This window comes from Phalacrocorax aristotelis, chromosome 2 (genome assembly GCF_949628215.1).
Source record: "Phalacrocorax aristotelis chromosome 2, bGulAri2.1, whole genome shotgun sequence".
Lineage (NCBI taxonomy): Eukaryota > Metazoa > Chordata > Aves > Suliformes > Phalacrocoracidae > Phalacrocorax > Phalacrocorax aristotelis.
Window position 1 is genome coordinate 24,372,277 of NC_134277.1, and position 23,127 is coordinate 24,395,403.

At 40.2% G+C, this 23,127-nt stretch overlaps 1 protein-coding gene across 1 annotated transcript in view; it reads left to right on the forward strand.

Moving 5' to 3' along the window:
- ADAM22 (ADAM metallopeptidase domain 22) overlaps positions 1 to 23,127 on the forward strand; it is a 136,620-nt gene that overhangs the window by 86,222 nt on the left and 27,271 nt on the right. The window contains 16 exon segments of the mRNA XM_075082779.1: positions 2,958 to 3,028; positions 4,304 to 4,378; positions 7,036 to 7,107; positions 8,126 to 8,292; positions 10,243 to 10,327; positions 10,761 to 10,851; positions 12,629 to 12,680; positions 14,527 to 14,626; positions 16,773 to 16,844; positions 17,377 to 17,469; positions 19,549 to 19,629; positions 19,857 to 19,907; positions 20,193 to 20,256; positions 20,765 to 20,870; positions 21,918 to 22,034; positions 22,745 to 22,913. Coding sequence (XP_074938880.1) covers positions 2,958 to 3,028; positions 4,304 to 4,378; positions 7,036 to 7,107; positions 8,126 to 8,292; positions 10,243 to 10,327; positions 10,761 to 10,851; positions 12,629 to 12,680; positions 14,527 to 14,626; positions 16,773 to 16,844; positions 17,377 to 17,469; positions 19,549 to 19,629; positions 19,857 to 19,907; positions 20,193 to 20,256; positions 20,765 to 20,870; positions 21,918 to 22,034; positions 22,745 to 22,913 — 1,466 coding nt within the window.

The window sequence follows — 23,127 nt, forward strand, 5'->3', positions numbered from 1 at the left end:
CAATATACATATTGTAAATTATTATTTACAAGTGGTTAGGCACTAGAACAGGTTGCCCAGGGAAGTTGTGGATGCCGCATTCCTGTAAGTGTTCAAGGCCAGGTTGGACAGGGCTTTGAGCAACGTGGGCTAGTGGAAGGCGTCCCTGCCCATGGCAGAGGGGCTGGAACTAGATGATCTTTAAGGTCCCTTCCAACCCAAACCATTCTATGATTCTACAACTCTATGATTTTATTGATTGAAAAGTTGCATTTTTACCAGTTTTTTACCAGGGGTCCATACTGGGACTGGTACTGATTAGTATCTTCATCAGTGACATAGGCAATGGGATCGAGTGCACCCTCAGCAAGTTTGCAGATGACACCAAGCTGAGCGGTGCAGTTGACACACCAGAAGGACGCGATGTCATCCAGAGAGACCTGGACAAGCTGGAGAGGTGGGCCTGTGAGAACCTCATGAGGTTCAACAGGGCCAAGGGCAAGGTCCTGCACCTGGGTCGGGCCAACCCCTGGCATCAATACAGGCTGGGGGATGAAGGGATTGAGAGCAGCCCTGCAGAGAAAGACTTGGGGGTACTGATGAACGAAAGGCTGCCCATGAGCCAACAATGTGCGCTCACAGCCCAGAGGCCAACCATATCCTGGGCTGCATCAAAAGAAGCGTGGCCAGCAGGTTGAGGGAGGTGATTCTGCCCCTCTACTCCGCTCTGGTGAGACCCCACCTGGAGTGCTGCATCCAGCTCTGGAGCCCTCAGCACAAGAAGGGCATGGAGCTGTTGGAACGGGTCCAGAGGAGGCCGCAAAAATGATCTGAGGGCTGGAACACCTCTCCTGTGAGGACAGACTTGAGAGAGTTGGGGTTGTTCAGCCTGGAGAAGAGAAGGCTGTGGGGAGACCTTATTGCAGCCTTTCAGTACTTAAAGGGGGACTATAAGAAAGATGGGGGCAACCTCGTTAGCAAGGCCTGTTGTGACAGTACAAGGCGTAATGGTTTTAAACTAAAGGAAGGTAGATTTAGACTGGATATAAGGAAAAGATTTTTTTACTGTGAGGGTGATGAAACACTGGAACAGGTTGCCCAGAGAGGTGGTAGATGCCTCGTCCCTCGGAATATTCAAGGTGAGGTTGGACGGGGCTCTGAGCAACCTGATCTAGTTGAGGATGTCCCTGCTCACTGCAGGGGGGTTGGATTAGATGACCTCTAAAGGTCCCTTCCAACCCAAACCATTTTATGATTCTGTGATTAACCATGATAGAAAACCTAAAATGACAGGTTGAGAGTAGTTGTGTGGCACTAGAACACAGCCTAAATAAATCAACATATGTAAAGTGTAATAAAAAACAATTTTGTAAAAAAGTTTCAAGATTTAGATCCTCCTCATTCTGAGCTCTAGAGACTGTAGGTCTTTAAGCAATAAATGGGGACCATTGGATGTGATTTAATTTATTTTAGGTCCTTTTTATAAAGAAAACCCTCAAGTGTGCTGGTGTAACCATGAAAACATTTTTAAGCAAAGGGCCAACAGTTGTCCAGGCCCTTCCATAGAAAGATATCTGCAAACTTCACATACCAAAATGACAGCATAATCCCCAAGATTTACCCAAACAATACCAGTTAGTCATGCTTTGCTTTCCTTGTTTGTCTTATCAGTAACTAGCCACTCCTGGTTAAGATTAGCACTTATGCCTGGTAATTTTTTGTCAGATGGGCAATTCAGCTTCGTGTTCTAAGGTCTTGCTGATATAGCAGCCCTGTCGAATTCCTGTCAGCATTGTTTTTAATGCTATTGTTTGAACCTCATGCAGAAATTGCACAGTTGATGTAAAGCAGGTGGGAGGTGGAGCTGTGAGAAACTTTCCTGTCTCACCAGCAAAAAGGAACTGTTTAGGGTTTTGTAACACAGCCAAAAGTTGTGTACAAAGGCATGTCAACTGGAAGTTCCCTAATATTCACAGCTCCTACAGTACTGTCTACTTCTCTGCAGGATTGATAAAATCACTCTGCAATACTGGAAGCAATTTTCAGTCCCTGGAGACTGAAAGGATATCCAAAGCTGGAGAAAGTACATAGGTGGGGACAAAAGAAAAAGGCATATTGCAAATTAAGCAACTGCAAATATTTAATTTACGTGCCTGGAAAAAAGACCTTCTTGGAGTTATGTGAATAGTAAACATGTTTATACAAGATGAGGAAAGAGATTTCTGTTGTACAGAGAAAAGTGAGGCAGGGACTATGAATCTAAAATTAAAGGTGGAAAACTACTACCTGGACATTTGAAAGGGTAAGAGCAGTATTGTTTTCTGCTTAGTTTATTATGTGCCCCTTTCCGCGAGCAGCTAGTAATGGATATGGTGAAAGGGATTTGGCAAAAGAATAAACTACTTGGTGTTTATGATTAGAGTTTTAAGAAATTAAAGACACAGTGGGATTAGCAGGGAGGAATATTGTGTTGATAGTGAGCATTGCCAAAACCTCATAAGGTTTCTCCAAACTCTAACGTTTTTTACTTTGTGAATGTAATCGTCTTAAAGCATTAATTCTGCCTTCCATGCTCTTCATATTAGTTTAGGCAGCTATTGCGAGAGCTCTGTGAATGTCTGCTGAATTCCCAAAAATGTGATTCACTCCAAGGAAGCACTGTGCTAATAATATTACATGCCCAGTGTTGGTGAAGTTTTGGCACAGAACGTGTGCTGTGCTTTCTGAAGCGTGACACCCACAGATCATCTGTTTCAGCAGACCCAGATTATCACTAGTAGAGTTTTTAATAAGAACACTGTTACTGGGAAGCATCTGTAACGTTGCCTCCTTTCTAGCTGGAAACTTGAAAAAAGGAGTTGTTAACACATCTGATGTGCAGAAGAATGCCATACTGCGGTCATGCAGCATCAGGGTCACTAATTGTTGGGCTATATTCTTTTAAACATTAAGTGTATTTGCCTGTGTTTTCTGCTTAGACTTCTGGCAAATGAATACTACATCGCAGAAGTTTGTTGTAAAGCCAAGACACAAAAGAAGTAAAAGGCAGGTATGTGCCAATATGCTTGTTTATAAGTAATATGCCATCAAGTTTGTTTTGCGTCTGCTGAATTAATTTGTCCAGATGGAGTCCTGGTGCTGCTGGTGGTTTGGCACGAGGTCTCTATATCAATACAGCTATTACAAAAAGAGGTATCTAATGTTGACAGAACATTGTTGGGTTCGCTTGGACATTGCCTACCTGAAGAGTTATAAAATTGTTAAACACTGATAAATTGCAAATGAAAAAGTAGCTAAAATATTTTCTCTCTTTTTGAGAATAGAGTTTTATCAGAAACTCCCAATTAATGAAACATTTGCAAATATTTTTTATGTTGCAACAGTGACAAGTAGCCACTTCATCTCACTTGACTTTAATTTAATATAAATATTCTAAACTGAGAGTTCATTCCCTGTTTATTACAGTGGGGAAGCCGCTAAGTGCAGGTGTTCGTCTGCACCCTGGAAAAATAGCTCAAATAGGAGCTATAAGATAGGAAAGCAGCTCAAATAATAGTACAGGTCAAAACAAAGCCTGGTTGGGGGTGCTGAACAGTGCAGGCAAAAATGAAATACTGAGAGCAGTGGAAGGGGACAATGACTTCAACCTCTTGGAACTAATGTGAGCCTCTCAGAGGCAAAAGAGAAGTGAGAAAGACATTGGAGAAATTCCAGAAGTCATTCTTGAGGGTCTTGGTTTATATCAGGTGGTTTGCTACCTTTCTATATACTAGCCATTACTCTGCATTTTTAAATCATAATGATGTAATAACTCTCCTGGAAAACCCTGGAAAAAAAGGACACCATGAAGAAGCAGTCATATGTGTTTCTAAATGCAAAGTAAGTGTAACACAGAGTACTGAATTCACTGTGTGAACTGAGCAGTGAGCAAATAAATAATAGAATTGTTATAGAGATTTTTCATACACACTGCAGGAGGGATCCCTTTCTCTGTGGCAGAAAAAGTTTACAGCTGACACAAGGCATTTTTAGAGATAGGCCCCACTGAGGATTGTCTTTATTTAGAAAAAACTAAATTTGGGTTTAGATGGGTGGAAAGACTTGTTTTCTTTGTTTAAGGTCATATAAATGTACTGGTGGAGGTGAAGGAATTTTTAAAAACGATACACTAAGCACCAGAAGTTTCATCAATATCTGAGACCAGAATTAACAATAGAAAAAATGTATGCATGAGAAGTTTGGTTGCTGAAGCAATTTCTAATGACCAGTTACACTCTCTCTGTACTCTGTTAGACTCTCTTACAGTTGTACTCTCTCTCTGTAGGTTCGCCAGATTCCACGTAAGGTTGAAGAGGAAACAAAATACATTGAATTAATGATTGTAAATGATCATCTAATGGTAAGACTGACACACTTCAGCATCTTAGCTATTAACATAAAATTGTCTTAATTGGTCCGTAAAGGATAACAATAAAGAACAATGTATGTCCAGAATAAATTCAGTAAGCCCTTAAGAGAAGAGATTATGGTCTCACTAACCACTGATGAAGTTGCTTCTGAATTTTGGCAAGGTAATTTCACCATGGATGCAGCCAGGCCTGAGTATCAGAAAGAAGAGTCATAAATTAAAACTGTGTGTCATAAAGTAACTAATGTCACTGTGACTTAAGATGATGATTTTCTTTCTGGCTTTCTTGAGCACTTATCTTAGTTATAGCCACTCAGCAATCAATAATGCAGTTATTGCAGTTGTGCAGCAGCTGTTGACAAAGGAGGGATTTACAGTGACTAGATTTTTTTGATACGTCGAAATCAATGTAGAGAAAATTATTTTGTTAAGCTTGTATACTTTCTCTGGGAGAACATAAATAGGCTCTTCAATGTAGGGAAAGAGACATAATAAAGACTAGAGTATTGAAGGAAAACCAGTCTCATTCAAGTGGGAAAAGGCAGATTTATGTCAGTGAAGATGATTAAAAATTAACGAAAGGAATTTCAAAGGAAATGGTGAATTTTCCATCACTTGCAGTCTTCAAATCCAGACAGTGTATTTCTGGAAGATGTGGTGGTGTCAAACACAAACAATAGGATTTGATCTTGAAGTGATTGGATAAAGTTCAGAGACTGGTGGTGCCCCTGTGGTGACGTTAGTTGATTTTATGGCCCTTTTTGGCTTTAAAATCAAAATGTTTCTATACGTTTTATCTAGCCTTTCCGTAATGTTCAGCTTCTCTCAAGCATTACTCAAATTGGCAAAAACAGGCATCAGAATGCAAAAAGGAATGTGCCACTGTCCTTGAACAGTGTACTCCTCCATCATCTCAGCTTGGTGAGCATAGCAATAAATTCTTGGATTAAAATGAACCATAGTGGATGCAGAATTCCCTAAATAGGTGTCATTGTGTTTGATCCTGAAGAGCTGAAGCCACAGCTTTCCCCTTGGGACCTTCTCTGTCTGGGCTGATTCCCCGCCAAGGACAATGTTACCTAATTTTGTTTACTATAGCTACTGCAAGAGTCAGTCCTCCTAGGAGCTTATTCTCAAAGCAAATGCCAGTGACCATCTGTGATCTAAGAAGCAGAATAATTTCCTCCTGGGAGAAGGAAGTGGTGTATGCTCTGGGCTCTTCCCTTTCCCCACAGCCTGGGCTAGGCACACGTGTATTTGGATTACTCTGTATGTGTGCAGTAGATGCAGCACTCCAGATGCACGCCGCGTGGAGCTGACACCCCACAGAGCTGGAGCCGTTTTCACCATTCACCCTCCCCAGGCACTCCCACAGGGAGCAATGAACCTCGTGCTTCTTCCTCTGGTGTGCGGAGCTAGCTGCGTCCTGCCAGCCCCCTGGGCTGCTTACTGCGGTGAGGGGTGCAGTGCCCTCCTGTCTGCCCCCTCGGCTGCTCGTCCAACCATTGCTTCCATTCAGGGAAAAAAGCTTTTAAAACTCAAACACTGAAATAGGCTTATAAATTAGTATACCGAAGACATTTCTGTAGGATGCTTAGAGAAGCTGGAAGCCTAAAGTTTGATGTTTTAGTTGCAAATAGAGACTTGAGTAGTATACTTATTTTCCTTCATTCCTGTACTTCATTTTCCATTTATTTTATGGCGGTTTTTATTTCATCCTTTCTACCATTTTTAGCTTCACAGTCATGTCCTTCTGGTTTTCTAAGTGTAACTTCCTTATTTTTGGTGGTTTTTACCCCATACCTGCTTGAAAGCATACCGTTTCCATCCCCTAGCTGCTGGGCACTTCTTGCCGACTAAAAGATCCTAATTTCAGGGAAACATGGAGAACTTTCACTTCAAAATCAAGTGTCATGGGGCACAAGGTGGTTAAACATTTCTGAAGATCTTGGCCCTTTTGTTCTAAATTCTTCTAAGATACTTAGGACCTCCATTCCCACAGTGCTGATTTATAAGTGTGTTTTCTGCCAACAGGAGTACCTGGACAGCTCTCTTCAATGTCATCTTTATGGCACTGTATTACAGATTTCAGTAAAGATGCCATTGCAGTCTGATTGCTAAAGTGATTTGAACCAGTTACTTGGCATTATAGAGTGTGAAACTGTACATGAAGAAATCTAGAATAGCTTGAGAGAGAGAAGTTAAAAAAAGTGGGAAATCGGATAGATTAAGACACAGATGCAGGCACTCCTGGGGTAACATCTCTAAGGGAGTCTCTGCTATGGATGTTGTGTTGCTATTCTGTATTGGCATTTGGAATTAACTTTAAAATTGCCAGTAATAAAGATAATGAAGAGAGTAACAATATGTTCCTGTTCCTATAGCGTTTTTCAGTAAAGCTGTAAGAGTACTTTTCAGACAGGAATTAATAGATTCTCACAACAGCTGTTGTAAAGTAGATCAGTAATGTGCATTCCTTAGCAGTTTTCTGCTATCACTTATTAACATTACATTCAGCACGGGAGACCAAACCTTGCACAGGGGTTTTACTGTTGATGTAGTTGCTTTCTATTTCATGCTTTTTTTTGGAAATGGAGCTTATTTTTTCTGAAGTCTGTATATGTAACTTGTCTATGTTTGTTTTGCAGTGTAAAAAGCACCGCTTGTCAGTCGGCCATACAAACAGCTATGCTAAATCGGTGGTGAACATGGCAGATTTAGTAAGTATCACTCAACTAAATGTTCTTTTATGTGTGAGATGAGTCATATGATTCTCCTTCCGATAGATGCAGGAGTTGTCAGTTCATGGTATACCTAATAATAACATGTGAAGATCACAAATTTTCATCTAGAACAACCTATAAAGCCTTTGTCTAACATAAAGCATTAGAGACTTCTTGTGGCTTCAAACATTTAAGTATCCTGCTGGATCAATCACTTGAGTCTGAGTTTTAAAGAGCACCTTAGATATGACAGTTTTTTCACAGGGACCCTATGCTGACAACCCGAAACCCAGAAGACAGTTGGAAATTAGAATGCACTAAAATTTCTCCAGAAAAAGGGCATTTGAGTAAATGAGTTAGAATATGGACATACAGGTAGATTATGTGGATATTATTTGTAATGCTGAATTGGATGAGCTGCTGGTTCTTGCACCTCACCCCAGAAAAGTATTACTAGAAAAAGAAAAATGCAGTTCTTACTGTTGAAAGTGTTTGGTGTGGAGTATTAACCCCCAGCATTGAAAAGATGGCCCTTTTCAAATGATTCAGCCAGCATGAGGTTAAATACTCCTGTAGAAGTGTATAACAGCGAAAACTGTGGTGTTATAGATCACTATTTGGTATAAGAGAGCCCTTGTGTGTCACTGGGGTGAGCTGGATGTTATAAAAGACCCATTATTTCTAAATCTTTGAACTATTTGGACTGGTTCTGTAGCAATTTTTGAAAAAATCCCATCTCCCTTCCATGTACCTCTGCCTGTCTAGGACCTGCAAGGGATCTTTTTGCAGGCTGAGAGAGCAGATTAAAGAATTAGGCCTAAAATTTAGTTTTTACTTTGTTTTCATGTTTGTTGGTTGGTTTTAGGGGAGATAAAATCACCTGGGAGAACATAAAGTGTGCTAGAACAAGCTAAATATTTAGTTACATAAAAATGCAAGCTATTACAGAAAAGGGGTAAAACTCACTTTCATTCTATTTGACATAATATATTTGTTCATTTTGTTAATGTACTAGATATATAAAGAACAACTTAACACGAGGATAGTATTGGTTGCCATGGAAACCTGGGCTACTGATAACAAGTTCACCATATCTGAAAACCCCTTGGTGACCCTACGTGAGTTTATGAAATATAGGAGGGATTTTATCAGAGAGAAAAGTGACGCAGTTCACCTTTTTTCGTACGTAACCTTGTGTGATGTTTTATTACCGGGTTTTTTTTTTCTTTCCTTGGGGGTTGCTTATCACAAGTGGCTGATACATCTCCTTTCTGCTGTGTGTGTAATCCACAATAATTCAGAAAATAATGTTTCTGATGGGGAGGTGGGAAAAAGTTAATGCACAAACTGCCTGCCAGTGCAACTAGAGGATTGACTCTCATTTTAGTTTTAACATACTAAGCCCAGGCTGCATGCGCATGCATCCCTGGTTATTCTGTGCAATTAGCTACTCCACAAGGGCAGCTGCCTGGAAGGTGATGCATGGTTCCACCTCAGAGGTTGGCTTCTTTGGCAGTAGAGCACTGACAGCCTTGTTGTATTATTTAAAAGCAGAACATTGGCTTTAAAACCAATGAGGTTTCCTGCTTAAAAACCATTATGGCCTGCTTTACTTTGTTGAATGACCTGTGTGCTGCAGGATTACTGAAGCGTTTCAGATCCTTGAAGCAGTTTGTTCTCCAGAGAGACAAGTGCTATAAGCTGGGAGGAATGTTATTGTCCCTAAATCTCTTAATTGTTTTGGAAATAAGATTGATATAACAAAATATATCTATAAAAATAGAGGAGAGGTTCATGGTTGAGATTTTTGATCCACATGAGACAGGCCAGCTGAATTACTCTGTTGGAGTCCTTATCCCTCTGCTGACCGTTGTAGGAGCCTATATGAATAAAATTAACCTAAACACTTCACTTTCACATGACTCTGGTAGGTTGTCAGGATACCCAACCCCAGTATCCACCCGCTCAGATTTTTTGCACATATTTAATTACTGTAATTGACTTCTGCCATGAAAAGATCTAGTAAGATCTGTAAGCGGTGCTTACAGATTTTGGTTTCTCTGTGTCTTAGTTCTTCATCTGTAAAATGGGAATCAGGTTTTCTTACATTCTTTGTGAATCTTCCCTGGTGGTATTGTACTGTCTTTGGGGGAGGTCTTGTTCTTGTGAATGCCTGTGGATTGGCTAGGTCAAAGAGGGCCCTGTTCGTGCTGTGACTGGGACTCTGGCATACCACTATAATGCTGATTCCAGTGCTGTCCATAACACCACCACTCATGTTTGAGGTATTGCATTCATAGACCATTTAGAAATATCAGTTTCTGAAATTGTGTCTGTGGGTGAGACACGACTAAGTTGGGAGGTGAGGTTGGCTGGTGTGACGGTACAGTGGTTACAAACGAACTTCTGCCTTCAGCAGAGTTAGCCCATTTTATTGTTTCTTGATGTTTTTCTGTTTTCCTTTGAAAAAAACTATTTGCCACAGCTCAGGTGGATCGGTAGTCTGAAATGGACCAGAGTATATTTTCTCCAGTAACTGGCAGTCATTCATGTGGACGTGGTCAGCCCCAAAGAGATGGTTAGATTTAGGCTCAGAGTGCATCTGTCACTTGGATGAGATCGGGAGTTCCAGGGAGTTTTCACCTACCTCTAAACCACTAGCCACTAAACGCATCTCCCTTTGAGTTTTGCTGCATCAGCATTGCCCAGCTAGACATGTCTTTTCACTAGTCACCCATGCATTGGCAGTGTGGTGGCCTCTCCTGTGCTCTGTCTGTAGCATGTGCCAGTGGAAGTCACTTGCTGCAGTAGTATGTCAACAAACAAAAGGCTGGTGAGATTCACGTGGTTTGGCAAAATAATCCCCTTATGCTTTCTTATATGAGGTAGTCTGAGAAGGAAGAGGGAAGATGGTATAACTTTTCTGGAGATAATTTGTCATGTGAGGTTTGTGAGTGGTTATTTGTTTTTCCCATTTTGTTTTTGCATAGTTTGCAGCATAGTGGTGGCAGCCAGCATTTGCAAATGCCAGTTTCTCATTTGAAAATCAGAAGGGTAAATACTGGGATGGATAGGTGCAAAACTCATGGGCTGAGCAGGGTAAACTTTCTTTTCTTTTCCTTTTTGTCAAAGGGGGAGTCGATTTCAGAGCAGTCGGAGTGGTGTAGCCCACACTGGTGGAATCTGCTCCTTGCTTAAAGGCGGAGGTGTGAATGAGGTAGGTGGGGATACTGGTATGAGCAAAAAGTGGTGGAAAATTATCTGCATAGAATTTATCAGTGCAGACATGTTCCTCAGAATACCTTGCTGCTTCTTTGCTGATGCAGAGTTTTAGTGCAGCTCCATAGAAAGGATGTCTCAGTGAAGAGTGATGAGTGAATAAAGTCAGTTATGGATTCAAATACACTTTTCAGCAGATTCTGCAATATGCTGTCATTGATAGTTGCAGCCAGAATGGCAAGAAAGAAACAGGCTTTCTCTCACTTAATGTGTCCATAAGCCAGCCAGTTTTCCTCACTTGTCCATTATCTAGCTGCTCTGAAGTAAGAACTCTGACACTGCTCATCTGACTTTGCTTTTTATCGCCTTGACATGAGAAAAACTTCACTTGTATCTGAGATACCTGTACGTAACTCTTTCCTACCTTTCAGTTTGGAAAGCCAGACTTAATGGCAGTTACTCTGGCACAGACCTTGGCCCAAAACATTGGCATTTTCTCAGACAGAAGAAAACTTATAAGTGGTAAGTTTGTTTGCTTTTTCACTCTGTCTCAAGAGAAAATCTTAAAAGGTGCAGGATCTTACCTGTTTCTCTGATAGGTATTTTTTCCCCATGTTTCTCGCAATGTTGGAATATTTTATTTTTCTTGTAATAACATGGAGACTGACATGTCATTCATTTTCCTCTATTTAAATGCTGTGATAGCCCCCTGCCCATAACTGCTGGCAGCATTTGTGTCACCATTTCATTAAAAATAAATCATACAGGTGTCTGCCTCTTCCATTCATTTCAGGGAGATCATTGTCACACACACAGACTCAATGGCTGCCATTTTATGGTGCAAAGGTAGAAACAGACGTTATTCAACCTGGGAATGATTGGGAGCCACCTCAATCCTGTTACACAAATCTCCTGTATTTGCCACCCTAGTGCTACCATTTGTCTGCTGTAACCTTGGTATTCAACTTACTAGTAACCCCTGTTTACCTGCAATGCCTTAATTCAGATCTCCGCTCCCCCCCACAAGCGCCTCACCCTCCCTGCTTCCACGTTATATGAAGTTGCAGCACGTGGAGAACAATGGATGATTAAAATAATAAAGCACCTTTTAAACAATTTAGGTAATGAATTGGAGTGCTTAGTTATTGTATCATGTATATTTACGTGGCTTACATATAAAAAAAATAAATTACTGAGTATTAGATCTCTGCTTAGGTGAATTTTGTTTTCAGGCATTGTAAAGACAGTATATAATGCAGAGGTACATCTGCAAGTAAAGGTTTTTGCAGTTGATATAATTTTATTTTCAAAAATACTCAGAAATGTAGGATGGGTGCTCTATGGTACTGACATGTTCAGTATTAATTTTCCTGCTGCATATTATTAACCTGATATAGGGACAGAGTAAAAGTGAAAACGGTAATAGTGGTGATTCCCTTTCTTACAGCTGAGCAGAGGGGCAGGACGTGGTTTTGGTGGGGAGGAGGTGAATGCAACTGTTGGGCAGAGCCTCATTTTCTTTTTAATTGTTTTAAAATGGAAACAATAAACTGATGTTCACATAGGCAAATTGCAGAAAGGTGGAAGTATACATGCAAAGCACATGTACAGAAATAGGCACAAGACACAGTTTTGGAAGCGGAGGGCTGAGACCCGAACAAAGCCATCCCAGGCAGCCTGGCAGTGCAGAAGGGAGGGCTGCCCTATGCCTGCCTGGAGGTCGCGTGGGGAACGGGGGCAGGCAGGGAAGGGAGGGAGAGCAGAGGAAGAGGCTGCTAGATCCTGCTGTACTGGCTTGTGTTTGCAGACCATTTTATGCATTTTTGTGTGCATTATTGTTTGGGGTTTGTTTTTTTTTCAAGTGAAGATTTCTCCAGTCACATTAGCATAGTAGTACAAGAGAACTAAAAAATCAGAAAGGTTGAAATGATCTTTTTTACTCTGAAAATTTGGGAATCAAATATGATGCAGGAGAAGGCAGGAGAGCTGACTCATGATTTCCAAGTGCTGGAGGCTGACGCTGCAGTTTCCCCTGACTTTAATTTAAGAGAAGAAAAGAAAAAACAGGACATATTTTCAAAGCTCAGGATTACATAGAGTTATGTATAGTTTTTTAAGGGTTTGTCAGTGTGCGTTGATATATTTCAACTAAGGTGTGCAATAAATCAGCAAATTATTCTTTTCAATTTGTATTTAAATATGACATGGAATTGACTACAGTGTGGTTTTTGTGATAAGAAATGTATTATTTTGGATTCAAAAGACTTAAGACGTAATTTTTTGTTGTTGTTGTTGTCAGGTGAGTGTAAGTGTGAGGACACGTGGTCTGGATGCATAATGGGAGACACAGGGTAAGGCACTTCACTAGAGGAAAGTCATGTCCTTCATGCAAATGACATAAAGGAAACGTGTGAAAACGTGTCTTTTGTGGCTCAGCAGAATATTTTCTGTGAATCATTTTTCAGAAAGTAAGGTATTAGCTTACATACGCAGAAAAGACATTTTCAAAGAAATGTGTGAATAAGTGAGTTAAGGAGAGGATATATGAGGATTTTTAGTGACTACTGTTTTAATTCACAAAGCACAGGGCTCAATAGCAAGGCAGGTCATTGCAGAGAAGCAGAAGCAGGCTAAGCTTCTTTTCCCCTGCGAGTTTGCTGTTGAATTGTGGCTACAAACAGTGACACATCCTAATTCTTGCAATACTATTACCAAATTGCTTAAATATGTCTCATTTTCAGTGTTTCTGTTAGAATCTTTCATCTATTTCTGTATTTTTTACCCACCAGTTTGTGTAATAATGTTAGAAAAAACTGCTCCCATTGGAGATGGAGTATGCATATACCCATATATAATGTCCCTGGAGAGATTTTATCTAAAGATTAGCAAATCAGCAAATTTTTGCTGCTAGATGAAATTTGATGCTAACATGTGTATTCAGACCTTAATTCTTCATATTACAGGCCTGTCTTTTGTCATATATAGTCTAGTTTTAGATATAGGCAGTGCTTTTTAAATTGATTTCAAACTGACCTGCAAATTTCCACAGTAGCTTTGTGTCAGAACAATTTTGAACAGTTTCAAATATTTCATTGAAAGCTCTTTGGAAGTATGAATGTGTGCCTTTTTCATCTTGCCTACCTAAAAACATGCTAGGTAGGATTTTTCTGATTTTTCGTAAGTTGAAAAGCCAGTCTGAGAAGCCGCCTTGATCCTTGTAAAAGTCATTCCTTATCTAATGGTCTTCAAATTCTTTATCTGGAATCCAAACCTTTAAAATAATTAGGTACACAAAAAAAGCTTGTGTTTACATAGCTGCTTGGTGAAGGATGATGAATCCCACATTCTCTGTAGTCTTTAGACCTAAATCATGAACACTAGAGATGGGAAAGACCAGTAATGGTTTGCAAACCATCCTTCCTGGCAATGCAGGATTATTTTGTATAGCACTTCTGCTAATACTTTTTTTATCTGGTGATGAGCTGATACAGGAAAGCCCTTGAGACTCCAAAATCTGCTTGAAACATAAGTACTTTCATGACTAAAGACCTAAATATAAAGGTCACTTAAGTTCTTTCCCTGTGGAAAGGATCCATGCAAAGATTCTCTGCATCATATTGTTTTCAGGTGGTGCACAGTGCCTTAGGTTGGCACTCGGTACTGGAATGAAATTTATTCAAGTGGGGCAAATGAGAGAGGGAAGCCGAAATGTTAGCTGATGTTTGGTAGAAGCATGTTTTAAAATGGCATAACTCTATTATATAAACATTCTGTGCACCAGGAGAGCTAATTTCATCTAAGAGGGAAACGAACTATGAGCAATCTTTGTCTCCTACGGTATGTACGGGAAGAAATAAATGTATTTCTGAGATCAGGCCGGTTAGTGGAACTGATCATGTTTGTGAGAACTGTACACTGTGTGATAAGTTTTGTGGTATTTGGCATGAAATAACTTACTGAAATGTTTTAGACCTCTCACTTTCCATGAGCTCTGTATCATTGTTGAAAGTTCTTTGTCATTTACTAAAATGATTTGCAAATTAGATAGAGTTACAAGCAGATAGTCACTCTGATTAACAGTGTGGTTTTGTACTTTTTCTAGAGTATAATATTATATTTCTCCTCCTACTTTGAGAATAGAAAATATAGTGTAAAAAGCACTATAGAAAGTAATCTTGCCACCTTTTTTCTGTGCAGGTATTATCTTCCAAGCAAGTTCTCCAAATGTGATATTGAAGAGTATCATGAATTTTTAAACAATGGAGGTGGAGCCTGCCTTTTCAATAAACCAACCAAAGTAAGCATTACCTCATTATTGAGTATTATTTCTATTCTATTTCTAGTTTATATGAAACCAAGAAGAATGAAAATGCTAATGTTGGGGAAAAAAACACCTGTAATTTTGATGTTTCTGGTTCTTTCTAAGTTCTAAATTTTCGGCTGACATATGAGTGAATGTAGTTGATTTTAGTTCACAGTAGTTTAGAAACTAGTTTTAAATAAATTTTTAATAAGTGGTTTCATGTCCAACAGAGTTCCTACAGGCTTTGATCTGGAACCATCCCTCACAATTTAGCGATTATGTTCATTTACACATCTGCCACTTGGAAGAAACCAATTACTGTCATCTCAATTTAGATTGGCAGCATTTACAATTTTTTCTAATGGCATGTGGAAATGTGAAGGTTAGATGTGGAAGCCAGGGTGATTTAGACTCTTTTATATATTGTTGTTTGGCTTGGTTTAAAGTTATTGTCGATGGATGTCTGTGTAATTCACAAGGCTGTCAAAGACATGTGTTACCTAGCAAAGGTGGTGAAACACAAACTTACTTTTGCTTTTCAAGATGTATGAGATAAAGGAAAACTGATGTGACAAGGTGCTGTGTTTAACAGTGCTCCGCTGTAAGATCAGCTGTGATCCTGAAAAACACATCAATGACTGCTGGAGCAGACTGAGCGTATGCTCTTTTCAAATGAATGGATGAATTATGAGACTTTTGGGGAAAAGTTACCCAATTTGCTTTTCGTGGTTTTTTTTCCATTCCATATTTAGCTGTCCCTATGTACTGCAGCAAATTGGTCCAATGTTTTAAGGCAGGACCCTCTGTGTTTGCCATCTACTTGTCTGTATTGTGCAGTATACCTAGAGATATTGAAGAAGTTTAGATGTCTAGAAAAATATGTAGGAAATGAGCGGTTTTAACGACACTTCAGTAATTCTAAAAGATAATTCTGTGCATACATTTAATGTAACATTCTACATATGGATTTCATGCTGCAGTCAAATTTCCATTTCAATAGAAGGATCTAATAATAGCACGTCAGCCTGTACCACAAGCCTCAGCCTGGTTTGTGGCACAGTGAAGTACGCAGGATGATGCTCCATCCTGTGGGCTACTGGCAGAAAGGCAGCAGCCAGAGAAAAATGCACTGTACGCCATGAGTGATGTGCTTGTGCAGATGGCTTGTAAGCAGAGTGGTTTCTGGAATGGTCCTAGTTTAATTGGAGAACTCAGAGGACAGTCTGCAAAACTTTAGTCTTGGTGACACACTTATATGCCTTCTTATTTATATAATAAAAGTACTCATGTTTTGTTATGCCTACCCCACCCCCCCCACAAAAAGTTTTTTTCTTTTTTGAAGAATTACCTCTAGAAATTTTAGGAAAACATAAACAATGAAACTGGAAAGAACAGAGTAGAAGAGTCCATTAAAAGATAACATAGCATGGGTCCTGTGTGAAAAATGGCTAGTGAATCTTACCTCTGGGAAAGGAAAGTACTAGTAAAATACACAGATCTAGACATTTTAGGTTACAGTTTAGTGGGGAGGCTGAAGGGAAGGAGAGGAAGCCTGTGCTTATGGAAAACTGCTGAAAGTTCCCAACTGTGGTAAAGAAAAAGGGAAGGAAAAAGCATCTAACTGCAACAAAAACTGACAAAGAAACCCAGCCCTTCCCCTCTCCCTGCATTTCTGAGCCATGGGCTTCCAAAGGGCAATTTTTTATGGCTATTCCTTCTGAAGGTATTATGCAGGCATCAGCTGGGGACACAGCCCTCATCACTTGAATTCCAGAACAGCAGCAATTGCAACTCCTGTGATGATAATGAAAATGCCATATTGTTTTAATTTTTTTCTTTTATTGTCACAACTTTTGTTTTTGATTGTGGCTTCTGCTCAGACTGAATCTGCTGTATAAATGTCAGTCTCACACAGAAAACGCCATGTGAATCTGCAGCATTGCTGAATTAATTCACAGCATTGTTTGTTTTCTCACATTTTGTTTGTGTTGTTTCTAGTCTGATTCTTCCTGAATTGTGGGCCCTGAGTTTTGGTTAATGCATTTGGAGTGCTAGCTAAAAAAGCATGCTGTATGGAATGAATGTGACAATGATTCCCGTAGGAGTGACATGCCTTTTGGTTTCTGATTTTGTCCTGCAGCTTCTGGATCCTCCAGAATGTGGCAATGGCTTTGTGGAAGATGGAGAAGAGTGTGACTGTGGGACGATAGCGGTAAGTGTGATGTTCTTTAACTTTGCAACTAGATTCTCCAGGAAATGGTGCTGCCCATTGCTGCCGGTACAGTAAGCAGAGGAAGACAGGCAATATTAAACTCCTGTGGTAAAGGATTAATAATTTTTTACCTTTTTCCATCATGGTTAACACAATGTGGGACAGCTTTTTTATTTTATCACCACAATTCTGAAGAGCAATAGCAATAGCTACCTGTGCAAAATCAGGCCTTAAAAGATGTTAAAGTGTTTTCCTAGATGGAAACATGACTCTGGGCAGTGCTAAAATGTCAGTATTTAATGATTGACACTGTGAAGTTAGGAAAATAATTTCTCATATTACATATCAAACAGCTGTGCAGGAGCTTGATACCTGGCAGTGCATGCTTGTTTTTTTTTTTTTCTGCCTCCAGGGGGCTAAAAGCCTGGTTAAAAATCTGTTCAGGTAGCACACTGAGATGAGAATTAGTAAGAGAGCTTGGGGCTCATCTGGTTTTCCCATGTATTCTGTTACAAGTGTGTGTGTTCCTCAGGAGTGTGCCAGCGAAGGAGGAGAGTGCTGCAATACGTGCACCCTGACGGCAGGTTCCCAGTGCAGCAATGGGCTTTGCTGTCGGAAGTGCCGGGTAAGGGCAGTGACTTTACTGCAGTGTCCTGACAGTGATGCATCCAGGTGGCTACAGGCACCACAGCACATTTTTTTTCTTTGCAGACCTTTGTTCCCTTTTTTGAAAGCTTGCCTTTTAAAATTGGCTGAAAACTGGTTTGTCTGGGGCTATTCTCTGCCTTTTTAGTCTGGGCTTCTTGGGGCAGGGATGGTGATCAAATGCAGAGGTGAATGAAAGCCTTCCAATTTCAGACATGTTTGAATCAGGCTGAAGTTCCATGAGGTCTCATTAGATGTCCTTGTTTAAACATGCACATCGTTACCCGTGTGCTGCTCCCAGTGCCTTACATGTTGCTCTGGATTTGCCTCATACCACAGAGGCCCAAGAGAAGGATATAGTAAAGAAAACCCAAAAACCTGCAGCTAGCAGAATTGTTCAAAAGTGTTAATCTAAAAGACACATGCCTTCAGTTTTAGTTATGTCTGTCTGTGTCTCCTTATGTTTGGACTGACTGAAATCCTGTTGAGTAAAGGGGATCAAGTCCTATGTAAACTGTGAGGCATTCTTCCTGATACATCAGTAATTAGTAAAAGGAAGATAATGTTACTAAAGCTGTGGTGTACTACGTGTGATATTTTTATCTTCGTCTGTGGGCATTTGAGGGTTTCATTTCCTTAGGAGGAACATTAGTAATGGCTGTGGACCAGATTCTTGACTTTGTGCTCATCCTGATCTTAAAAAAAGAAAAAGAAAAAGCACAGATTATGCTGGACCAGATCACATTTCCCTAAGCACATTCCATTTTTTTTAATATAATATAAAAGATCAGCAGATTGCCACTGTGGGTGAATTTTGTTCAAGTGTCCAAGTCACATAGGCACCATATTAAAGACTCTCAGAAAAAAATTAAGCTTGTGTGTGCCTGCATTATTTTTGCAGATGAGACAAGCGTTTATCTACATACAGAGTGGTGAGGGTGAGCCAATGAGGAGAAACGCAGATTTTTGCAAAATGTGTCCCTGGGAGGTGTTAATCAGGACAACTCAAAAGACCATATATAACAGTTCCCAAACTTGGGTACCTTCCCCTGTAATACCCTGCCTGAAATCAGGAGTGAAGGAGGGATTGCAAGCAAAATATGGTGGGTGTACATCTGTACAGCATCTGTAGTGTCTCTGACAAAATTCCTGTCTCTGCATTTTTCCAGAAACTGGTAGGGGAAAGATAGACTGAAGGCTGATAAAGTACCAGAGTCTAGCTTTTCCACTGATGTGTGCCTGTTCACACCAGCTGTGGAGTTAGCAGCTGTGTGTCTCCCGTCCCATCCCCCGTCCCGTGTCCGTCCCCGTGTTGTGTGCCCCCCATCCCCCCCCCCCCCCCCCCCCCCCAAAAAAAAAAAAAGTATGTGCCTGCAGATCCAGAAAAAAAGTCACAGAACTGCAAAATGACTGGGTATCACAGACTTAAGAAACCTTTCAGGGAAGATAAGGTGTCTGCATTAACAGTTGCCACTAATGGGATGTCTTCCTGCTTTTACATTTCTTCAGAGTTAGCACAGACGTTTTTAACCAAAATGCCCATGTTAGGTCACTGGTATATTTTTCTGTTGTTAAATATCTGATCACTCAAACCATATGGAATGTAGTACATTTAATAAAACCATAGTGTTTATACATAGCGCTTTGCGGTGTTCTTCACCCCTAGAATGAAGATCAGGATCACTTTCCCTGTTTTATAAAGAAGAGTAAAATAGTCACAAAAAGGTGTAGTGACCTGGTCAAGATAATGCTGCAAGCCACTCTAGTATTGGTTTGATAAACACCAGAGGTCCTGTGTCCCGGGCGAGCACTTATCCTGCTTGGCCCCACGCTTGATGCACTCAGGTGGGGGGGGGCTGTGTCAGAGAGTGGAAAGTGGTACCACTTTCACCCCTAAATTTCCAGTGCAATATCTGCACCAGGGAAAAAAAAGTCTTCCCACTTCATTCAGCACATGAAAATGTCCCATTTTTAATCTTAGTTAAACCTCTAAGAAACCACTGCATTTAAGGCAAGATGTGGAGAAATCAAGACACTAATTTTCTGTCCTTTTTTTCAGTTTGAACCTAAAGGAGTTTTGTGCCGAGAAGCAGTGAATGATTGTGATATTGCAGAGAACTGCACAGGAAATTCCAGTCAGGTGATTTTTAGATCTTCTGTCCAAGAGATGAAAAAACCACCTGTAGTCTCTCAATCACTATGAATGTTACTGTTTTGTATAGTAAGGTGTACAAAAATGTTATTAAACCTGCTGATACTGAAAAAAACAGCATGATGCTGAGATAATTTTCTATATGACATTTGTTGTATGCTTTTCTTCCATGTTTGTCTGATCTATGATCTATTAGTTATTTTTTCTTTCTATAGTGTTCTCCCAATATTCATAAAATGGATGGATATTCCTGTGATAACAAGCAGGTAATTAGCACATTAATTTGTTTTACATTCTTTCTGCTTTTATAGATTGCTTTTTACAGATTTTGGTTTAAGATCTTTGGAAGTCACCTGGGATAGTTCAGCTGACATTCCTTAGTTTTGGGGGCTACTTATATTTTGGAACTAAGCATTTAAATGAACAGAAAGTAGAATCACCTATTAATTGCCTCAATAGAAAGCATGTGACAAATCTGTATATTAAACAAATACATATTTTGGAAAATCAAGCTATGTGAAACTTTTTCTATATCTTTTCTTTCTTTCCAGGGTATTTGTTTTGGAGGAAGATGTAAAACCAGGGACCGGCAGTGTAAATATATCTGGGGTGAAAGTGAGTGAATGTTATTGTTTCTAAGTTGGTTGTGTTCATGTGGCTTGAAGGATTATCTTAGCTGAGAAAAATTATGGAAGAGACATATTCAGAACCATTAAAACCAGCTAGAACTGTATGGCACTCCCTCTCCTCCCGCCTCATTTTGTCTTTCCATCCTCTTTTCCAGCTCTTTCTCTAGTGTTGGTTAACTTACTGCTGATTATTCTGAAGTCTTAGGTCTACCTTGTCATTTATAACCACCTAGGGAGCCTATGCTCATATTTATTGATTTATTTCAGTGGCTTCTGGACTGGTCAGTCTGTACAAAATCTTAAAACAGTCCTGTGGTGCCAACATAAACTTTGTATTGAGAACACCGTGCAGTTTCACAGGCCACCTGCAGACCATTGGTTCTGCATTTCACAGATTGGGAAGGTCTGCTTGCTTTGATTGTGCATTATCATTTCCCAGGACCTGGCTTTTCGAAGTCTTCATCATCTTAGAAGAGATTTGTTTCTGTTTTTAGAAGTGACAGCTGCTGACAGGTACTGCTATGAGAAGCTGAATATTGAAGGGACTGAGAAAGGAAACTGTGGAAGAGACAAGGACTCTTGGATACAGTGCAATAAACAGTAAGTTGATCCATTTAGAAAACAATTGGTATGAGATTTTTATCCCTGATCCAGTTCTTTAGCTGGCACGAAGAGGCTCAAAAAGCCTCTGTACAGACCAGACCAGACTTCTCCTGGCCTTCTCCTGCAGACATTAGTGCAGGAAATTCTGGAGGGAGAGGAGATGATTTCTGTCAAGAGAGCATAACCTGAGTTTTGGGAGCCCTTGGACTAAAAGTGGTCCTAGTACTCTTGGTGAAGCTTAGCAGTGCAGAGGAGAGCAGCCTGTGGTTTCAGGTCTCAGTGTGCTGTTCACCTTTTATGCCGTGCCATTGCATTGCTAAGCCGTGTTCAGTTTTCATCATATTGTAACCTTACATATCTTTTCCTGCAAGTTGCTGCCTAAACCATTGTTTCATATTCTGTATTTATGCAGTTGATTATTTCTGCCTATTTCTGAACCTTTCGCCAGTCCTTATCAAAACTGCAACCTGGTTTTTCAGATGAATTCTGAGTTCTAGTCCTGCCTAAGTGTCCTTTCCCACCTTTCAGTGCAGATTTGATAACCTGTTTTTGTTCCATTACAAATTCATGAGTAAAAAATATTCAGTACTATGGGAGAGGCCAGACAGCGCACAAGTCTCCACACGAGTTGTAAAGTCCCTTCAACAGTTGAATTAAACTTGGTGTCGCTAGTTCCCTTACATACATAACATACGAAGGTTTGTTTAAAGCCAGTATCTATTGCTTCTCCTCTGTGGGCCAGTTACTGTATTAATAGGATAATAAATCAGTCTGATGTGGTTTGTTCTTGACAGCTCCCTGCTTGCTATTACTCAGAGCGTTTTTGTAATACATCTTAAAAAAGACTATTCTCCCAGTCTAAGCTCCAAGGAGAATAATTTTCTTGGGAAACAAGACATTATTTATGGGAGTTACTGTGAGTGGGAAAAAAACAAGGATTAACAAACATGTTACAAAGCAAGTAAAGAAAACCATGGTTTTTTGATTGTCCCATTTTCACTGAATTTTATTTTCAGTGAGTATCTGTTTATTCTCTCAATGCAGGGACGTTCTTTGTGGATACCTTCTGTGCTCCAATATATCCAGTGTGCCCAGACTTGGAGAACTTGATGGTGAAATCACATCATCAATCTTGCAATTTGGAAAAGTCTACAATTGCAGGTAGCTGGAAATCCTGAAAACAGAACAGAGACAAGCAATATCCATCTTGCATGGAAAAACAGCTGTCTCATTCCTAAGTGGAGAACAACTGTTTCCATTAATTTTTTTTTTCCTATTAACACATAACCATTATTCTAGCTCAACCTTTGTTAAGCTTCAGGAACCTGACTGCATGTGGGGAGCACAGCTGTTTTGCAGTCCCCTCTGTGTAGTAGTTAATTTTGCCTGTAGAGGCATAATGCTTTTCTCTGGCCTCTTGATTTTACATTCTTTAATGTTTGTGAAATACTTAATGTACTCAAAATACTTAGACATATGCCTGCACTGCTGAAGCTAACTGGCAGCTTAATACGTTGCCATATGTTAGCTGAATCACAATTACAGACCTGGTGTGTTCTCATAGCTTCACACAACTGGAAGATGAAACAAAGTCCTACACAAGTAAACTCAATGTTTTATCCAACACTAACTCTTACGCAGGAAAAATGCTCTTTATTTTCACCATTACATTTGTTTGATGTACATGTACTGCATTTTGGTTTGTTTCCTGTTAGGGCCAGTGAGATACATAAGCCAATATTTACTCTCTCCTGGTCCTGGGCATCATATAGTGCAGACACAAATGAAGGCGGCAGTCCGGAGCCCAGTTTCTCAAGCAGTCCCATCTAATCACAGCACAAGTCTCCAGGGTCCTCTTGGTTGTCTTGCAGTGGCGGCCATGTGAAGCTCGATGAGGAGACAGACCTGGGCTATGTGGAGAACGGGACGCCATGTGGGCCAAACATGGTGTGCCTTGAGCATCGCTGCCTCCCCACCGAGGCCTTCAACTTCAGTACCTGTCCAGGCACCACAGACAGCCAAATTTGTTCAGGACATGGTGTATGTTCTTGTGTTCTTTAATCCTTTTTTGTTTTTGCTGAGTATTTTGCATTGTTTAGTGTACTAGCTAGACCTTTCAGGAATCCAGCAGTGTGACTCTTTATACTGGAGAAAGGGGCAGGGGGCACATAAATAGGCATAAGGCATACCAGCAAAGGCATCTTAAACAGTAAGTCACAGTAAGTATGTATTAGTTTTGCAAAAATTTTATCAG